This window comes from Aulonocara stuartgranti, assembly GCF_965226115.1.
Source record: "Aulonocara stuartgranti genome assembly, chromosome: 3".
Taxonomy (NCBI): domain Eukaryota; kingdom Metazoa; phylum Chordata; class Actinopteri; order Cichliformes; family Cichlidae; genus Aulonocara; species Aulonocara stuartgranti.
The window spans coordinates 25065028-25084750 of record NC_138941.1 but is presented as its reverse complement, the minus strand read 5'-3'; the positions used below and the strand labels follow the sequence as shown (position 1 = coordinate 25084750).

The 19723-nt window shown below is 41.2% G+C and overlaps 1 protein-coding gene across 10 annotated transcripts in view; it reads left to right on the top strand.

Annotated features, from left to right (window-relative positions):
* The window catches only part of sorcs2 (sortilin-related VPS10 domain containing receptor 2), a 407562-nt gene that overhangs the window by 344339 nt on the left and 43500 nt on the right, over window positions 1-19723 (top strand). For all 10 annotated transcript variants that reach the window (XM_082510974.1, XM_082510972.1, XM_082510973.1 and 7 more), the window contains 2 exons: window positions 2135-2224; window positions 17029-17208. In XM_082510974.1, the coding sequence (XP_082367100.1) occupies window positions 2135-2224; window positions 17029-17208 (270 nt within the window). The remainder of the gene's footprint in view (window positions 1-2134; window positions 2225-17028; window positions 17209-19723) is intronic.

Sequence of the window (19723 nt, the reverse complement as noted above, 5' to 3'; positions counted from 1 at the left end):
CCCATTGATCAAAGGCCATGAATACCATTAACAGAGAGAGTTGGGGAATGGCTGCAATCACAGCTTTGTAAGATGGCAAAAGATGGTTTCAGTTATTGTGCAAATGTAGTGTTTATACGGCTGGGGAAACCTGCAGTCAACTGAGACTGAAGAAGTCACTTGGATGAGTGATGAAACGTTTCTTCCACTGAAAACGCTACGTCCAGATGAACAGAATCAACCTTTTGTGATCGACTTACCTGGATGATTGAGCATGCATCAAGTACAATACAATACAGTACGATACAAAGTGCTCTGACTGGTCACCTTTAATCTATGAGGTCCTAATTAGAATAATCTCAAACCTAACTGAATAACTATGTAGATTTGAAAGCGTCCAGAACAGCAAATAATGGAATACCTTTTGGAAAATTAGTTTTCAGAGCTCCACACTTTGAGAATTAATGTAAAAAGTGTGTTGTGGATTATGATACCTAAACACAAGTCTCTATACTGAGTACAGAAACTAAAACAAGGTACATATAGACAAAGAAAAAAACTGGAGGTGATGATAGACCAAATACATCTTGTCACTTGCATTGCCAGCTTTTCATGTGCTTTGTCAGTCTTTTTTTTATTTTTTCTCCTTTCAGTGTGCTGTTATGTGGTGAACATTTCCCGTGAGGTTTTCAGTTTTTTAAAGCCCTTCATTGTTCATTAAGTTCACCTGTTTGTTTTAACCCTTCCTTCAGTTGGTTGGTTGTTGTCTAGTAACTTCTTGTTCACATGTTCCTTACTGTGCTCTGTTCTTTTATTATGATTTTGGGTTTCATTTAGTTTGCTGGTTTCCTGTTTGTTATTTTAAGTGAAGGCGTTTTCAACAACTGGCAGCCTGCAGTCCTAATCCTTTCAGCTGCTGGGGGTTCACCCAAAACATTTCTTTCTGAAACTGACAAGTTTATTGATTTGCAATGAAGTACTGAACCTCTGACATTCAGCTATTCACACAAGTTTCACAAACACAAGAAACTCTGGCTCTTTGTATAAATTTTGTCCAAAAAAAAAAAAAAAATCTTAATGGTATAAACAGATCTTCGGGGTACTTTTCCAACATTAAGGCACTACATAAATATGCAGAGTCAGAGCTGAGAATGCAGCTCTCATCCCACTCTGCCAGCCGTCCTTTAGAAAGTGATTCCTTTTGAAACCTCAGTCCATGACACTTTCTTCAGTAGCTCTCATTTTTTAAAAATGGCTTTTTTTGTTTGATCCCTCTGCAATGCTTATCATTAAAGAAAAGTGGAACTTACCTGCTCCTTTCAATCACAAGCAATGGCAATAATCACAGCTCAGTCTGAACTCAGATGACAGAGACTGACATCTCCATGAAGGGAAAAAAGGCAAAGTCAAAAATAGAAGCACTGAATGCAAAGTTATAAACCTTTCCTTTTTATTTTGACAAAAGAAAAAATGGGGTTTTTTTAACACAAAGTTTAAGTGTGTTTCAGTGCTGCTCACCTGTTTCAGAACATGGTTAACTCATTTCTGAGCCTGTCACTTGGGATATGACACATTCAGCTCTTGTTCCAATCCACTGTCAGTCACCAGTGCGGTCTCTTTTCTCCCAACTTCCTCTGCTAAACTGTAGAATCACCTGTTTGAGTATTCTGGTTCGTGCTATGTGAGCTTTTTCATCGTCTGAGCACTCAGCAGGACGACGGCATGATTCAGCCTTTTACCCATTTGTGAGTTGAATGCCAAGGTCTGTGCAATGCGCAGGAGTTTCTTTGCATTTACCTATCAGCACAGACTGAGTCACCGGCAACAGATGGTGAACTGTGCACCTCCACCTCCACAATTAGTCAGCTGGACATTTGCAGATGTTGAACATTTGATTGTTTTTCTGCAGGACAATATTTAAATGACTGGATGAATTCAGCCTTAATATGTCTCTTGATGCTGTGTCACTCAAATTGTTTTCTGTTTCACTCTTGCCTCGTTTTTAATCTCAGTGCATTCAGCAGCTTTCCCTTTAAAGTAATATACTTATGGGTCGTATGTCTATAAAAAATTTAAAACTGTTTGACTATATTATAACTGTAGAACTGTTAGACTGTTATTCATGCTGTTGCTGTTGTTTTTGCTTATTTCCCAGGTCACCACAGGCAATCGGACCAAGCACTATGTGTCCTACCGACGGAATGAATTTGTCCAGATGAGGTTTCCTAAGTATGCCTTACCAAAGGTAATGGACGAGAAAATTGGTGCATCTTTTGCTAATATTGATTTAAGGTTGACACAGTTTGCTCCCTGAAAGACTTCTCAGTCTGAATTATGCACGCATCCCTCAGGGATCAGTGTTTTGAACACTTTCATTTATAGTTGTTTAGCTAAGAATAATTACAAGAATTCAGTGGAATCAGATTTATTTTTACTTTTGACATTAAATGTGTAGGTTCTGTAAAGTCATTACTGATGAAACCCACACCATTAAGTGAACTGCAGTTTGTATTCTGATATTTGCACACACTTATGCTCACATTCCATGTGTGACCAGGTTCACAACAGTATTTCATGATACTCCATCGCTAGAGCCCCGCACTATTGTATCTTGTACAATATTTGAGGGACTAGCGTACACCATATATACCCGTGTATCAGCACACACGGTTACAACATTTACTTGGAAATGATGAATTTAAATAAGACAGTACCAGAAAAGTTTGGGATACTCACCTATGTGAGTTCATTAAATTAGACCAGACTGGCCTACCACTCCTTGTACACACCACATTACTTATACATATTTGCTGTGTGATTACTTGATTTACTGGTGAAGTGTAAAGTGTGTAAAAAGTGTAAAGTAAAGTGTGCGTGTTAGTCCCCATAGGGAAATAGTTCCTCTGCATTTAACCCATTCACCCAGTGAAGCAGTGGGCAGCCACCAATGCAGCGCCCGGGGAGCAGTGTGTAGGGACGGTACCTTGCTCAGGGGTACCTCAGGGTAGCCGTTCAGTGGAGTCGAACCCCCGACCTTCCGATCATGGGGCCACCACTCTACCTACTGAGCTATCCCTGCCCTGGTGGAAGTACTCTTGAAGTACCCTTTCACATTACACATACGTTACTATGTTTTATCCTATAACTGAGGATTTGAAAACAGCCATGTGACTAACTAGGTCAGTCTCATTGACCTCATCTACTGCTTGGTAATCCTTTCACTATCAAAACACTATATGTGTGTATTTTTATTTTTTTTATATCTTAATGTATAATTTATGTTCAAGTCTGTATCATGCTGCGCTGCACTAAATTTCTAAGCTAATAATATTCTCACTGATGCCAGGAGTAGACAAGCAATGCATTTGAACCATCACATTCTTTGGATTTTTTGCTGAAATCCATTGTGTATCCTTGAAATAGAAAGTCCACAGTCCACAGACTGTTGCAGGTAACTGAGAATCATGGAAGGTCCATTATTTCAAAGTTCTGTTATTATCTGTTCAGACACAGGAAGGCATGCTAGAATGATATACTGTAAATGTGTCCCATTCCCCATACAAAGGGTTTAGTGTGAAATTTCATGTTCCTAACTCTATGGATTCAAAACTTTTAAAATCAAACCCCTTGTTCCAATATGTTCCACTTCTTTGTTGGTCTCAAGTGTTAGTACACTACCTGCACTCAAATTAATCCTGGAACTGCCCTGATACATGATAACCTCCATAAAATATTCACACCTCAGCATTGATCCAGCAGCATCTTATGTCACTCACATAGCCAGAGAGGATAAATGAGCTCCACTTCAATACAGGCCAGTATTGGAACCTTTGCTGTCAGCATCAGCTGCACAGGGAACCATTTTAGTGTGACACTTGCCAGAGTGCTATTGAACTCATCTGATTGCATGGTAAGCCTGAGGAAATCTTTCAAGATTTTTGTTTTTATTTATTTATTTTTCTTGGCTTTAAACTAAGCCCTTTTAGCCAGACACTGCGATTGTTAGTCTGTCACTGATAATCTTATGCAAGGTGTTTAGCAACACGAATACGTAAAATACTAACCCCACCACTTACAGAAATCTTATAACCTGAATTGTCTGGCTACTTCAGCACCAAGAGCTCCACAATTTCCGTGATCCTTAAGGTGAAAGGAATTGAATTACACAGACAAACACACATCTGGGGATCTGCTGTAATGGGAAGCCAGTGGATAAATTAGTTTGTGTGTAAGTATGTGTTTAGATAAAATATGCCCTAGTTACTCTCATGCTCATCGCTCCCTCTGTCTCTCTACATGTGTCCTCTTACTTGGGTGAGCAGATAGGTCACGCTTTGCGAAGCTTTTAGGTCGAGCGACATGGGGTGGGGTGTCAGGGCAAAGAAACAGAGACAGGCGAGAGGGATGGTGAGAGAGAGACTGAAGGGGGAAGATGAGGAGAAAGTGTGTGTGTGAGTAAGGGGTTCCATGTTTTTCCACTGTTAATAATTGAAAGGTTGGCAGATAAAAAATGCAGAGGCCATGAGAGAAAGCAGTTTTACTGTGTCCTGTGAGACCTGACCCAAGTGATGGATTAACCACACACCCACCCACACACACCCACACAGGTGTGAAATCACAAGTAATAATTGTTCCTTTTTGCTCTGCTTCCATCTCCTCTGGCCACTCGGAATGTGATCATGTTTCTGGGGTTTTTAACACTTTGTTTAACTATCAGTGTATCATTGACCAGACAGTGTCTTGTTGGTGCCTAGTAGGTCCTACGGAAGCAGTCTGCTGACTTGGGTGTGCATGGCTGCCAGTGGCACTGGGACACTAGTGTTTATTGATGATGTAACACAGGACAGAAGGAGCTGAGTGGATTCTGAAGTGTTCAGAGACAAACTGTCTGCTCAAATCCAGCTAAGTGCAGTCAAATTGATTGGGCAGTGTTTTATAATACAGATGGACAATGACCTAAAATATACGGCCAAAGCATCCCAGGAGTTTATTAAAGCAAAGAAGTGGAAATGTCTTGATTGGCTAGGTCAGTCACCCCATCTCAACCCAACTATGTATTTCACTTGTTGAAGACTAAACTTCTGACAGAAAGCAAAGAAAAGCGTCTGGACTTCTTTAAGTTGCTTGAAGACGTTTCACCTCTCATCCGAGAAGCTTCTTCAGTTCTAAGGTCAAATGGTGGGGAGTCCCAGATATAAACCTAGTGGGAGTATCCCCCCACAGAGGGACAAAAGGACCCCCTGATGATCCTCTAATCGCCTGAGCCAAGGTGTGAAACTGGGTGTGGGTCCCAATCAGCCAGAGTTTCGGGTGAGTTCATTGTGAAACCTGGCCCCACCTTATCATGCGAATTCCTGAGATCAGCTGGCCCAGGATGTGAGTGGGCGTTAAGGCGTCTGGGGAGGGAACTCAAAACTGGATTATAGATGGCAGAGAGTTGGTGTCGTAAACCCCCGCCTCTGTTCAAAGATGGTCACTCACAGTGGACATAGATGGCTTCTTTCACTCCTCTTTCAAACCATCTGTCCTCTCTGTCCAAAATGTGAACATTGGCATCCTCAAAAGAGTGTCCTTTATCCTTAAGATGCAGATGGACTGCTGAGTCTTGTCCTGTGGAGGTGGCTCTTCTGTGTTGTGCCATGCGCTTGTGAAGTGGCTGTTTGGTCTCTCCAATGTAGAGGTCTGAGCATTCCTCGCTGCACTGTACAGCATACACCACATTGTTAAGTCTGTGTTTTGGCGTTTTGTCTTTCGGGTGAACCAGTTTTTGTCTGAGCGTGTTGCTGGGTCTGAAATGCACCGGGATGTCATGCTTGGAGAAAACTCTCCTGAGTTTTTCTGATACACCGGCTACATAGGGGATGACAATGTTGTTGCGCCTGTCTTTCTTATCCTCCCTCGCTGGTGTCTGATCTTCTTTTCAGTGCCTCTTTGCTGACTCACCACTACATATTTCAAATACAACGAAGGCTTTTACAGACAAAAACATGGCTGTGCCATGGGCTCCCCCGTGTCACCTATTGTAGCCAACCTTTACATGGAGGAAGTGGAAAGGAAGGCTCTTGGCTCTTTCAAAGGAAGAGTACCCAGCCACTGATACAGATATGTAGACGACACCTGGGTCAAAACCAAGACACAAGAAGTGGAATCCTTCACTGCGCACATTAACGCTGTGGATAAAAACATCAAGTTCACCAGGGAAGACACAAAGGACGACTGTTTGCCTTTCCTGGACTGCGCCGTGCACATTGAAGAGAACGTAAACCTCAACATCGAAGTTTACCGGAAGCCCACACACACGGACCAGTACCTCCTCTTTGACTCCCATCACCCTCTGGAACACAAACTTGGAGTAATTAGGACCCTACACCACTGTGCAGAACATGTTCCCTCTAAGCCGGAAGGAAAAAAGAAGGAACACACACATGTAAAGGAAGCACTCAAAACGTGCAGCTATCCTAAATGGGCGTTCTTAAAGTCAGCAAAGAGGCACAGAAAAGAAGATCAGACACCAGCGAGGGAAGATAAGAAAGATAGACGCAACAACATTGTCATCCCCTATGTAGCCGGTGTATCAGAAAAACTCAGGAGAGTTTTCTCCAAGCATGACATCCCAGTGTATTTCAGACCCAGCAACACACTCAGACAAAAACTGGTTCACCCGAAAGACAAAACTCGAAAACACAGACTTAACAATGTGGTGTATGCTGTGCAGTGCAGCGAGGAATGCTCAGACCTCTACATTGGAGAGACCAAACAGCCACTTCACAAGCGCATGGCACAACACAGAAGAGCCACCTCCACAGGACAAGACTCAGCAGTCCATCTGCATCTTAAGGATAAAGGACACTCTTTTGAGGATGCCAATGTTCACATTTTGGACAGAGAGGACAGATGGTTTGAAAGAGGAGTGAAAGAAGCCATCTATGTCCACTGTGAGTGACCATCTTTGAACAGAGGCGGGGGTTTACGACACCAACTCTCTGCCATCTATAATCCAGTTTTGAGTTCCCTCCCCAGACGCCTTAACGCCCACTCACATCCTGGGCCAGCTGATCTCAGGAATTCGCATGATAAGGTGGGGCCAGGTTTCACAATGAACTCACCCGAAACTCTGGCTGATTGGGACCCACCCCCATTTTCACACCTTGGCTCAGGCGATTAGAGGATCATCAGGGAGTCCTTTTGTCCCTCTGTGGGGGGAAACTCCCACTAGGTTTATATCTGGGACTCTCCACCATTTGACCTCAGAACTGAAGAAGCTTCTCGGATGAGAGGTGAAACGTCTTCAAGTAACTTAAAGAAGTCCAGACGCTTTTCTTTGCAAGCTCCTTTGACTACGATGACCTGGATGACTGAGAACCTTCACAGACATTCTGACAAAGGCCAACAAACAAAGAGCAACTGAAACTAGCTGCAGTAAAGGCCTGGCAGAACATAAAAAAGGAGGAAACCCAGCATCTGGTGATGTCCATGAGTTTAAGAGTTCACGCTGTTGTTGCCAGCATAGGGTTTTCTAGACAAATAAACTGGACAAATAAATAACTGTCATTTATTTGTCCAGTTACTTTTGAGCCCCTGAAATGAAGGGATATTGTTAAAAATGCTTTAGTTCATCACATTTTTAATATTTTTGTTCAGCTGCATTTGAGTTGTTTGGTTAAAATTCATTGTGCTAATATACAGAACCAAAATTAGAAAAATGTTGGCTCTGTCCAAATATTTATGGGCCTAACTGTATGTATATACACATTAGTTGCAATGACACACTTTCTATTTTAAAAAAAACAAAACAAAACCAAAAACACAAAAAAACCCTGTGTTATTTGAATCCACAAGCCAGTAAAGACTTACGAGACAACAGATACCCATCTGAATGAATAGAGGCATGCAGCTACAGCACAATAAGTTTCTCTAAAGCAGAATTTCTGAAGAGTGATAAAGCTGTAAAATGAGGCTTTATTTTTATGTGCAGCCAATTTCATAGGAGAAAGACAGGCTGTAGGGTATATGTAAGTGGCAAAATCAAAGATTTTTTTACTTTAATCTCAAAATAAAAATAAAAACAACTAAATGAGGTAATAGCTGTAGGGCATACTGTAGATGACGGAACTGAATATTTGGTTTTATTAAATGCCTCATTTTACCAGAAAACAGATGTTTTCTGTTGAACATGTCAGGCTTTTGATATAAGTAGATGTATTAAGGTTACTTAAAATGACTGAATGTCTGTCTCTCTGTGTTAGCCCTGCGACAGATTGGCGACCTGTCCAGGGTGTACTCTGCCTCTTGCCCTATGATAGCTGGGAAAGTCTGCAGCCCTCATGACCCTGAACTGGATAGGTGGAAGGGAATGGATGCATAAATGTTAAAAAAACAAAAAAACCACAAAAAAAACAACTTTATTTAAACTTTCTGGACTTGCATGTGTAATAGTTATACATATGCAAGAGAATTCTCTCCCCAACTGGTCACAGCAGATGGCCGCCCCTCCCTGAGCCTGGTTCTGCTGGAGATTTATTCCTGTAAAAAGGGAGTTTTTCTTTCCCACTGTCGCCAAAGTGCTTGCTCATAGGGGGTCATGTGATTGCTGGGTTTTTCTCTGTATGTATTTTTGTAGGGTCTACCTTACAACATAAAGCGCCTTGAGACAACTGTTGTTGTGATTTGGTGCTGTAGAAATAAAATTGAAATTGAAGAATTTGTCAACAAACAACACTCTCCATTTGCCTTAATTGGTGACATGTTGAGTCAGAGATTATTTGTGTGCAAGGAGTGTTTTTCCAGAACCACCCATTCCAAACACAAGGTCAGCTGTGGGCTAAACGTCCTCGTGCTGCTGCTCCATTATTCCAGTTTTTCTTCTTGTAAATTTCTAACAACACGACTGGAAAGTAATCCTAAAAGGAATCTCATTATAAGATACATGAATAGTTTATTATGACTCTAATGTCTTTAGATATGAGAGACTTAAAGTCTGTTAAATGGGATGTATAATGTTATGTGCACATTAAGCATTTTAGCATCTCCTAGTGGTTAGCTTGGAGACTACCGTCAAGTGAATTTTTCTGTGGCTTGGCTTGTGCATAATTCTTTATTTTCATTGAGCATATTTCTGTTTTGTATTTTTGTAGTTTCACAAGCTCTGGGAAAGCACTGTAAGATGTACATTGGTGAAGACAAACAAGTAAACAGCCCTCAACTTTACTTCCACATCTGACTCATCATTTAACGCTTTCAGTGCCTGCTGCATATGTTTAGCTATCTGTCACTTCGTGCAACAGAACCACGCACGCAGGGGACAGAATAGGATGTATAAGAATCCTATGTGCATCTGTATTACCAGGTACAAGCTGAGTTGAATAAAATGAAAATCAAACAATCTCAGGAGCTGTCAATGACATTGTGAAGCCAGAAGTCCAAAGAAACACTTGTGGCTGTCAATACCACATTTCAGGATTGCAAGGGTGTGTTCTGCTGCAGAGGCAGAATGCTGCAGTGAAGAAGCAGTACATAATAAATGTGAAATAAAAATAATATCTTAAAAAATAATCTGACTTTTTCACATCAGGACAACAGTCAAAACTCTGTGACCCATGACAGCTAATTTTTCAGTATTTAGAAATAAAAGCTTGACCTGTAAGCATTTTGAGTGAGTGCTTATAATTACTAAGAGAATTGATTTTATCTTTAAGAGGTATGTGTAAGACAGCTGGATGAGATCTTAAAGCAGTTAAATCTTTTAGAAAGCTGAAATGTGTGGGCCGACTGTATCAAAGACCTCTTTACTGAATTCAGTAATGTCCACGGGGCATGATGGGGATTTTAATGTGATTAATGTGATCTGTTAGAGTGTGAAAGGAAATGAGCTCAAAGCTGCTGAGAGAGGGTGAGCCCACTGAAGAGGCTATTATGTCCCAGCTGACTGCCGGGGGAAATCTGGCATCAGATGTTGTCCTTTTTTTTTTTCTTTTTTTTTTTTCCCATTAATTAAATGAGCAAGACGTTCCTCGCACCATTCTGACCAAGGCTCAGTGATGTTACTGTAGGAAATGGGACAGTGATGGAGTATAATCTGTCAGAAAGATGTCTGAAATAATTGTACATGAGCCACCGGCAGGAGTATTGAGAACGGGCATAAGTAATAGAAGTTTATAAATCTCCTTCACATGTCAACCAAGCATTTGCTTTTAGCACGTGGCCTGAAATTCAATTTAAGACACTTGTGTTTTCAATTCAGTTTCCACCCTGATGGCCAGCAGGGTGCCAGTGGAAACTGTGGTACTGTTGGTCAAAGAGAAAGGAACAAGCTGAGGTGTTAGATGAGGTGAGAGGAGGGATTGTGTCTCAGCATCCGCTGACCCCACTCTGTGATTGTATGTGACCACTACGCTTCTGAGCGTATGCCTAGCTGCAGGGTGGCTGTAGCTCAGGAAGTACAGCAGGCCATGCCAAGTATTCTTGTGCAAGATACTAACCCCAAGTTGCTCTCCGATCCATCCATTGGAGTATGAATGTTAGCTAGGAGGCACTAAAAGCTTAGAAGAAAGTGAATGTGGGACGTTGTATAGAGCGCTTTGATTACTCTGGGAGAATAGCAAAGCGCTATATAAGAATCAGTCCATAGCTGCTTGGTTTTATTCAACTGTGGCCATGGCAGTAATTGAAACACCTGAATTCAATTATTTGGATATTTGAGTGAATCCTTTAGTGTACTTCATCACAATGGTAACCATTTAGAGCTCCTGTTGTATGTTTCTGAATGGCTGCCTGAAAAGGTAAGACAGGGAAAAAATAAATAAATCAAGGAATGAAGTATTTGGTAACATGACCAACATGGTTGTCCTGCCTTTGTAAGACTTCTCAGCTATTGTTCTCAGTGATCCATGTAGACACTGTGGTCACAGGCTTGTACACCAATCATGGCTACATGATTATAAGTGATTACTGTTAAACCTTTTTCTCTTACTATACTTTTACTATAGACTGTAAACATCAACGTATGGAAACAAAACTTTTAGGAGGCACGGCTGAAGCAAGGCAGTCAGAGCACACAATGTATAAGTCACTGTGAAAATCCAAAACAAAGGATTGTTAGGATATGCAAGGGTGAGATGATTGATGGTCAGTCTTGTACGTATGCCTTTAATAGTGAATGTTGTCTGATAACATTATTAAAACCTGCTGTCTCTTTCACCTAAATGTAAAACAAGATGTACGAAAACATCTTTCACTTTCACAATTTCCTCATTTTATTTTATGCCTCCTTCTGCTAGTGTGTACAATTTAAAGTCAGGGGATCCTTATTTTCACTCATTCTTGTGGTTTGTTTTTGCTCCACACAGGGTTGGTAGATTTTTCAGGATGTGCACCCAGACAGTTTCCTTTCATGTGTAAATGTAAATTGAGCTTTACATTCTGCACCGTCTCATTATAGTGTTCTGCCTTTGCCTTTCTAGTGTTATTAGCACTGTGCTGAGTTTGGATCAAGTACACAGTGAAATACACCGCTGTGAAAGAATATTTTCCCTCTTCCTTCCTTTCATATTTATTACTCTAAAATGTTCAGATCATCAAATGAACTTTAATATTATAGCGTATGGCAGATTTAATTTCATGAAAATCTTCAGGTATTTTACTAGCTTAGAGTAAAGAGGTTTTACTGTATATATTAAGCAAATGTTTTTTTAATGGAGGGGCTGTTTTTTTTTTTGTTTTTTTTTTACACATGGGAGTCTATGAGTACAAGCCTCAAGTGGGAACCTGAGAAACTATCAGTTCTGTAATTGCTTCATTTTTCAGCACTAGTGGTTGCCACTTCAAGAGTTTCACCCACCACAAGGGACCAGAATCTGCCAATTTCCAGAATTCTTGATCGTTGACTGGCAGATCAGCCTCACGCAATCAGGCAGGCAAATCAAGCATGTGAGTGTGGAAAGGACACTCACAGCCACATGGTAACCCACTAAGGCTACATCCACACTAGCCCAGATAGATTTGAAAACAGCGTTTTCGTCTGAAAACTGTACACGTCCACACTAGTGTTTTCAATCATTTTCACAGAGTTGTGTGTCCACATTGAAACGACCAAAAACGCTTTTGGGCTTTTTTTTGTTCACCAATTCTGCTTTTTGTTTTTGTGTTAAAAATTAAAAGACAATTAAGATTGCATGTATCCTTGTTACAATAAGGATTTATTGATGAAAAAAAAATGTGGGACATAGTATCTCAGGCCATTAAATATGCTCATGTGTTTCCCTTTTTAATAACCCTTACCTATATTGAGACAACAGTGCTTTTTTCCATCTTTATCACATCCGATTCCTGAGTTGAGTCACAGGATATTCTTTTCCTTCCTACTCTGTTTGGCCACTAAATTGAGGTCTTCCACCCAAGCATTTCCATGAATACTGTCTGCATATATTTACATTGTCACCCCAACAGTCCTTGGTGTTGGTGTACGATTGTTTTTTTTCTTCTTTTTGTGTTGTTTTTTTAGTCCCTCTGGTAGGTGGAGGACCATCTCTGAATGTTAAAAAGGCATCTGAAGCTAAAGTTTAGACATTTTTCAGTTCCAACTCCTCCCAAGCTCCATACTGCTGCCTCAGATGAACTGTCAGCCAAAAACAGGCTGCAGCGCAGGGCTTTAATGGAGGACTGGAATAAAGAAGAAAGAAAGAAAAGGTATATGGAGTTGAAGATGCAAGGAGAAGTAAATGAGGTGGAATATTTGTGTTTGAACTGAAACATGATGGTGTCATTATGAAGACTGCTCATTTATTTTTTCATTTAGAGGCAGTGTTGCATGGTAATGTGTTATACAGGAATGACAATATATCTGCCTGGAACGTGCAGCATAACAAACGATGTTCTACTTTCATCATATAATAGTTATATTCTTTGATGGTTTGTGGTTGAGTGTTGGCAACTTGATTTGCTGATTAGGCATTTTGACATTGTTTTATGGTTAAATGTTTAACTTACTGATTGCCATTGTCACAGTCTTGTGTAATTTGAGCAGCAGTCTTGCATGTTAATGCATGAGCAGTGCCAGAAGTCTGTAGATGTTAATAAAGACTAATTTGTTTTGAGTTAGCAGACACTGGCAGGAATAAGAATGACCACAAAAACAAACTTAACTGAGCTGAAAAAGCATATAAGACAGTCCAGAAGAACTCAAAGTCCAATAGACAAATGAAACAGAAATCCAGACGAGGACTGTGAGGCAAAGCCAGGACTAAAAAGGACACGGGGAAGTAACTGGGGACAGGTGGAACCAGCAGAGATGGGCTGTATACAGAAAAAGTGAAGTTACAGTTGAATATTTAGGTATTGTGCCGTTTGATGTTGCACTTCGTAGATAGTCCCTGTCCAACTAACATACAGCCAATTTCACACAGACACCAATCTTATGTGTCTCAAAAAAGAGCTTGTACTTTGCTGTATGCCTCATTAATTTAGAGTTGGAATGAGTTGCCTGTTTAATAAGGGACGTTAGACCAGATTAATCTGTCTCGTGCTGCCTGTTTGATATTCTTTAATAAATGCTGATAGACTCTTTCTGTACATCTTCACCTCTTTGCACTCCTTCCCGGCTGAAGAATTGTAAAATATTACTTTTGTATTTGTCACCCAAATATTTTCCATTTGCTGACAATGAAAATTGCTGGAGGAATTTCTTTCAGAGCCATTTATCAAGCAAAAGTAGGAAAACATTATGACAACCCCTCAAGACACAAAAGTTTGTGTTGTCGGGTTCAAAAAGTAAAAGTACTCCTGCAGAAAAATATTCCCCATTAGTCACATTAGTCTATTTGCAGAAGTTTGAAACTGAGCCCATTTTAAATACTTTATATTCTCTTTAAGCTTCAGTAGGGTAGGACTATTTAGCTCAGAAAAAGACCTAAATCTTAATTTTAAAAAGAATAAATGTATTTCTAACATTTTTAAAATCACATCTGAATTAATAGGTTTAAGCATTGTGTGACATTGATAAGTGTGAATATGGAATTATAAACAAATACAAGATGTTGTATTTGGAAACCACCTTATTTGTTTAAATTGACTGTTTTATAAAGAAGGATTTAGCAGGAGCTGATGGTTTCCCTGCACCATCAAGGCTTTTCTTGCTGATGTGCCTTTCACACTACTCCCAACTCATCTTCATCACACATGTTGACCAAGATGGTTAGTACAAAGAAAGCTGAGGTATCAGTGTGTGCTTGTTTAATTGCTAGTCCTAGTTCTGTTCTGGCAACTGATCTCAGAACAGTGAAAGCAGAGGCATCATCTCAGTTTCCCATTAATTCCCCATCAAAGAGGGGAACTGATCAGAGATTTGTCCACCATGCACACACCATGCACAAACAGCCACAGTTTGCATTTGAACTTGAAAAGTTAAAGCCATTCTTAACGGGATATGGACACGCACCTGAATCTGGCCAAAAGCAGAGTCGAGACTGCTTGCACTGTCAATAGTCAACTGCAGCCACAAGTTGGCGGATGATCTGATATCCTCGTGTTGGTGTTGTTCCCAGACCATCATGAAAATGTTGTTCCAGGTTCAACATTGCAAGTGACCAATCACATTGTTGTGACGTTATTCCTTTGCGCGCCAAGCCATTCGTGCATTTATGAAATTCCAATGTTGCAAGGACAATATCAATTCTGCTTCCTGTTTATTAAAGGGTTACAGTTAGGGTTAGGGTCAGGGTCTGTTGATCGGCGGACAGAGGCGGTTTCACGCAGCTTAAGTACAGTTTTTTGTTTTACGCCGGTTTTTCCCGAAGTCACAAAACTATGACGTCACAACATTCTGATTGGTCACTTGCAATGTTGATCCTGGAACAACATTTAGTATGATGATCTGGGAACAACACCAACACGAGGATATCAGATCAACCCAAGTTGGCAATGATTTGAAGGATAGATGCAAAAAGGTGAGGGGCTGTGGGACAGAATGCTGTTTGAGATGAAAGGAGAGAGACTGTGTTACTGTTACGCCCCGTCCCCTTTAGCCCGGGATAGCCACTGGCCAGAGGTGCAACCTTTTCTCGGAATAGTGGAAGAACACGGGAAAAGAGTGTAACCGCGCATAAACCAGTCACTGGAAGGCTCACGGGGTTTATTTCACCAAGCCAAGCAAAATACTTGCAGCACACAGCTGAGCCGGGAAGCTAAAAGCTTCGGAGTCTCCGAGGCCAAAATAACAAACAAAAACCCTCCCCCATTCTAGTAACAAAACACCAGGGAGGTCAGGTGTCGTATTTTCTTTTTCTTGATCAGGGAAGTAATACCCCGACCTCCCTGGCTTTCCATGAAACGGGAGAAAACTGGTCAAACAAAAATGGCGGAGAACCCCCTACCTGCTTCCACGGCAGTCCCCCGCGATCTCAATATCCCAAACAGCAGAGGGGCACAGAAACACTATCACACACGCCGCTCAGAGCCTCCAGAAGTCCGCTCAACCTTTCCGAGCTGCCGTAGCGCGTCGCAGGGAAGGGGGGGCTAGCGTGTGAGACACGGCCGTTTTGATCCCGTGGCTAACGAGCCGTAACGCTACTCAGCTGCGTCACCCAGAACCCGAAAGACGTGACAGGAAGGGGGAAAGGGAAACAACAGCATTCTCCCACAGGGAGCGTCTCCTAGCCATATCAACAACCGTAACAGCTGCATTTGAACTAATGTCAATTTTTAGATTTCACAAGACAAGCACTGCTTGCCTTGTTTGCTATTGTTCTGTCTACATTATTGTTTGAACTTACACACGGATTCAGTATGTTGCTCAAGGATACAAATGCAATACAATTACATTTTCCACACTTGGCCAGGCAGGCTTGGCTAACCTTTGTCCCTTAATAAATAAAAGAAGAAGAATTCTTTATATACAAACATTGTCTCTTCCCATTCCCAGAGTAACAAATACGGCTGTATTTAATAAGCTGCTTAACACTTTTTGCACCAATCTCACACTGTGGTACAATAGGTGTGCTGGCATTGCCATAAATAGCAAAAGACTCAAGAGTCTCTTATAAGACCATACCATGTGTCCTGTTTAAAAGCTTTGTGTTTACAAGTGTTTAAGTTGTTAAGTCTTTTATTGCTCACAGTTCTGTTGGATTCAAAAATCGAACTTTTTTTTTTACTTTCAGGGAAGCATTAGTGGTTTTCAGGTCACAATGTTAATTCTGCACAGTAAAAAAATTAAGCTAAAAGGTACCCAGTCCTTTCAAATGTGTCACCATGGGTCCTGAGACAGCATCCGTCCATAATCAGCACTGTGGCAATTTGCAGAAAGCTGCTGAGTGACTCAGAAAGAGTACCTTTATGAATATGAAGATCAGCATATGGCTTTCAATATTGCTATTACTTGGAACCACCACCATAAATCTAAGGGTAATTGAGCTTGAGTGTTTTTCATAAACAAGATGGAAGCGTGTCAGTGATTATAGACACACCTTCTTGGCTTCGTCTCCAAATGTTATGTTAATGTAATCACTAATAGAGAGAAAGTGCTGAATTGCTCTTTGATCCTTCATTACAGTCTTTCATGAGTGATGAAACCATTTTCATCAGAGTCTCAAGAGCTTTGTCAGATACACCTAACGGTATTCTACACTCCAGGAAACAGTGTTCAGTGGGTAGAACCCTTATTCGTCATCTCCCCCGTTTTCTGTTGAGTTTTTTCCTCACTCTCTACATTTGTATTTATCCGATTATGTTCCCTGGCTTGCTGCAAATCACTGTCAAAGTTCTATGAATTACACTTGCTTCTGTTACTGATTTATCTATTCTCACTCTCCTTTCTTTTCTTTATTCAGTTTCTTTTTTCTGTCTTCTCTCCATCTGTCATTACTTGCTTTCATTTTCTTTGTCAGTCATTTCTCTTGTATTCATTATCTGTCATTATTACCTTATTTTCTCTTTTCTTTCTCTGAGCTTACTTTGTTATTCCATCCCCTTTATTCTCTTTATTCAGTTTCCTTCTTTTACGCTTCTTTTCTCTTGTTTCACTCCCAAGAGCACTAATTTTTCTGTTTCATTCTCTAGGATGTTCAGATAGTGAGCACAGATGAGAACCAGGTCTTCCTCGCCCTCCAGGAGTGGTACCAGTCAGACACATACAACCTGTACCAGTCAGATCCCGAAGGCATCTACTACTCCATCGTCCTGGAAAATGTTCGCAGCACCAAGCAGCCAGAAGAGAATGTTCTCATTGACATTCTGGAGGTAAGATGGGGTTGTAATTTTAAAGCACAAAGACTCAAAACACTTTAAAAGTGATTTACTTGTCAAATTGCTATTATTTCTCTAATGAAATAACATCCAAAGCCTGGGCAACTGTATTATAATACACAATCAGTACAAGAAAAACAGAGAATATTGTTAACCATATCCTTGCGCATGTTCATTGACCTGAACATGCGCAAAGTTTAAAATAGAAAAGAGTAATGTGAATGTTAGGAAGCACTTTAACTTTTTGTTGTGAGAAACGAGTGGGGCGATGGTGGCTCAAGAGTTGGGAGTTCGCCTTGTAATCGGAAGGTTGCTGGTTCGAGCCCCGGCTTGGACAGTCTCGGTTGTTGTGTCCTTGGGCAAGACACTTCACCCGTTGCCTACTGGTCGTGGTCAGAGGGCCCGGTGGCGCCAGTGTCCGGCAGCCTTGCCTCTGTCAGTGCGCCCCAGGGTGGCTGTGGCTACAATGTAGCTTGCCATCACCAGTGTGTGAATATGTGTGTGAATGGGTGGATGACTGGATGTGTAAAGCGCTTTGGGGTCCTTAAGGGACTAGTAAAGCGCTATATAAATACAGGCCATTTTCAAAGTAGTTTCTTACTTCAAACGTCTCTATGTTGTTTTCTTTCTAAACTAAACACCAGTTTCTTGACTCTGAATCTTAATACATGTTTTAAAGTCTTCTGTTTTTATATGTGTCCCTTATGAGGAAGTCAGGCTAAAAAGTTGTTATAGTTCCACAAAACAGTATTAAAATAAAGAGTTTTGTAAGCAGACCTGTGGGTTTAAGAGGGAAATAGGGAGAAAAAATGACAAAATGTAAAAACTATTTTTATGACAGAAAATTCCTGTTGATTGCAGAAGGGGTACACTGTGTCCTTATAACCCACCCATTAATGCACCCCGTTTGGATCTTTTAATCAAACTGTTTTCCAGCCCAGGTCATGGTGGTGGCAGGCAAAGCTACAAAGCTTAGGAAGCTGGGTCATTTTTTCTGGACAGCTCTTCTAACCCATATTGAGTGATCAGGGGACATACAGGGAGTGCAGAATTATTAGGCAAGTTGTATTTTTGAGGAATGATTTTATTATTGAACAACAACCATGTTCTCAATGAACCCAAAAAACTCATTAATATCAAAGCTGAATGTTTTTGGAAGTAGTTTTTAGTTTTAGCTATTTTAGGGGGATATTTTGTGTGTGCATAATTATTAGGCAACTTAACAAAAACAAATATATACCCATTTCAATTATTTATTTTTACCATCCATCCATCCATTCGCTTCCGCTTATCCTTTTCAGGGTCGCGGGGGGCGCTGGAGCCTATCCCAGCTGTCATAGCCAGTCTGTCGCAGGGCCAACACACAGGGACAGACAACCATTCGCACTCACATTCACACCTAGTGGCAATTTGGATTTATCAATTAACCTATCCCCACAACCTTCATGTCTTTGGACGGTGGGAGGAAGCCGGAGTACCCGGAGGGAACCCACGCAAACACGGGGAGAACATGCAAACTCCACACAGAAATGAAGTTGGAATTGAACTCAGGACCTTCTTGCTGTGCGGCAACAGTGCTAACCACCGTGCCACCGTGCTGCCTTTATTTATTTTTACCAGTGAAACCAATATAACATCTCCACGTTCACAAATATACATTTCTGACATTCAAAAACAAAACAAAAACAAATCAGCGACCAATATAGCCACCTTTCTTTGCAAGGACACTCAAAAGCCTGCCATCCATGGATTCTGTCAGTGTTTTGATCTGTTCACCATCAACATTGCGTGCAGCAGCAACCACAGCCTCCCAGACACTGTTCAGAGAGGTGTACTGCTTTCCCTCCTTGTAAATCTCACATTTGATGATGGACCACAGGTTCTCAATGGGGTTCAGATCAGGTGAACAAGGTGGCCATGTCATTAGTTTTTCTTCTTTTATACCCTTTCTTGCCAGCCACGCTGTGGAGTACTTGGACGCGTGTGATGGAGCATTGTCCTGCATGAAAATCATGTTTTTCTTGAAGGATGCAGACTTCTTCCTGTACCACTGCTTGAAGAAGGTGTCTTCCAGAAACTGGCAGTAGGACTGGGAGTTGAGCTTGACTCCATCCTCAACCCAAAAAGGCCCCACAAGCTCATCTTTGATGATACCAGCCCAAACCAGTACTCCACCTCCACCTTGCTGGCGTCTGAGTCGGACTGGAGCTCTCTGCCCTTTACCAATCCAGCCACGGGCCCATCCATCTGGCCCATCAAGACTCACTCTCATTTCATCAGTCCATAAAACCTTAGAAAAACCAGTCTTGAGATATTTCTTGGCCCAGTCTTGACGTTTCAGCTTGTGTGTCTTGTTCAGTGGTGGTCATCTTTCAGCCTTTCTTACCTTGGCCATGTCTCTGAATATTGCACACCTTGTGCTTTTGGGCACTCCAGTGATATTGCAGCTCTGAAATATGGCCAAACTGGTGGCAAGTGGCATCTTGGCAGCTGCACGCTTGACTTTTCT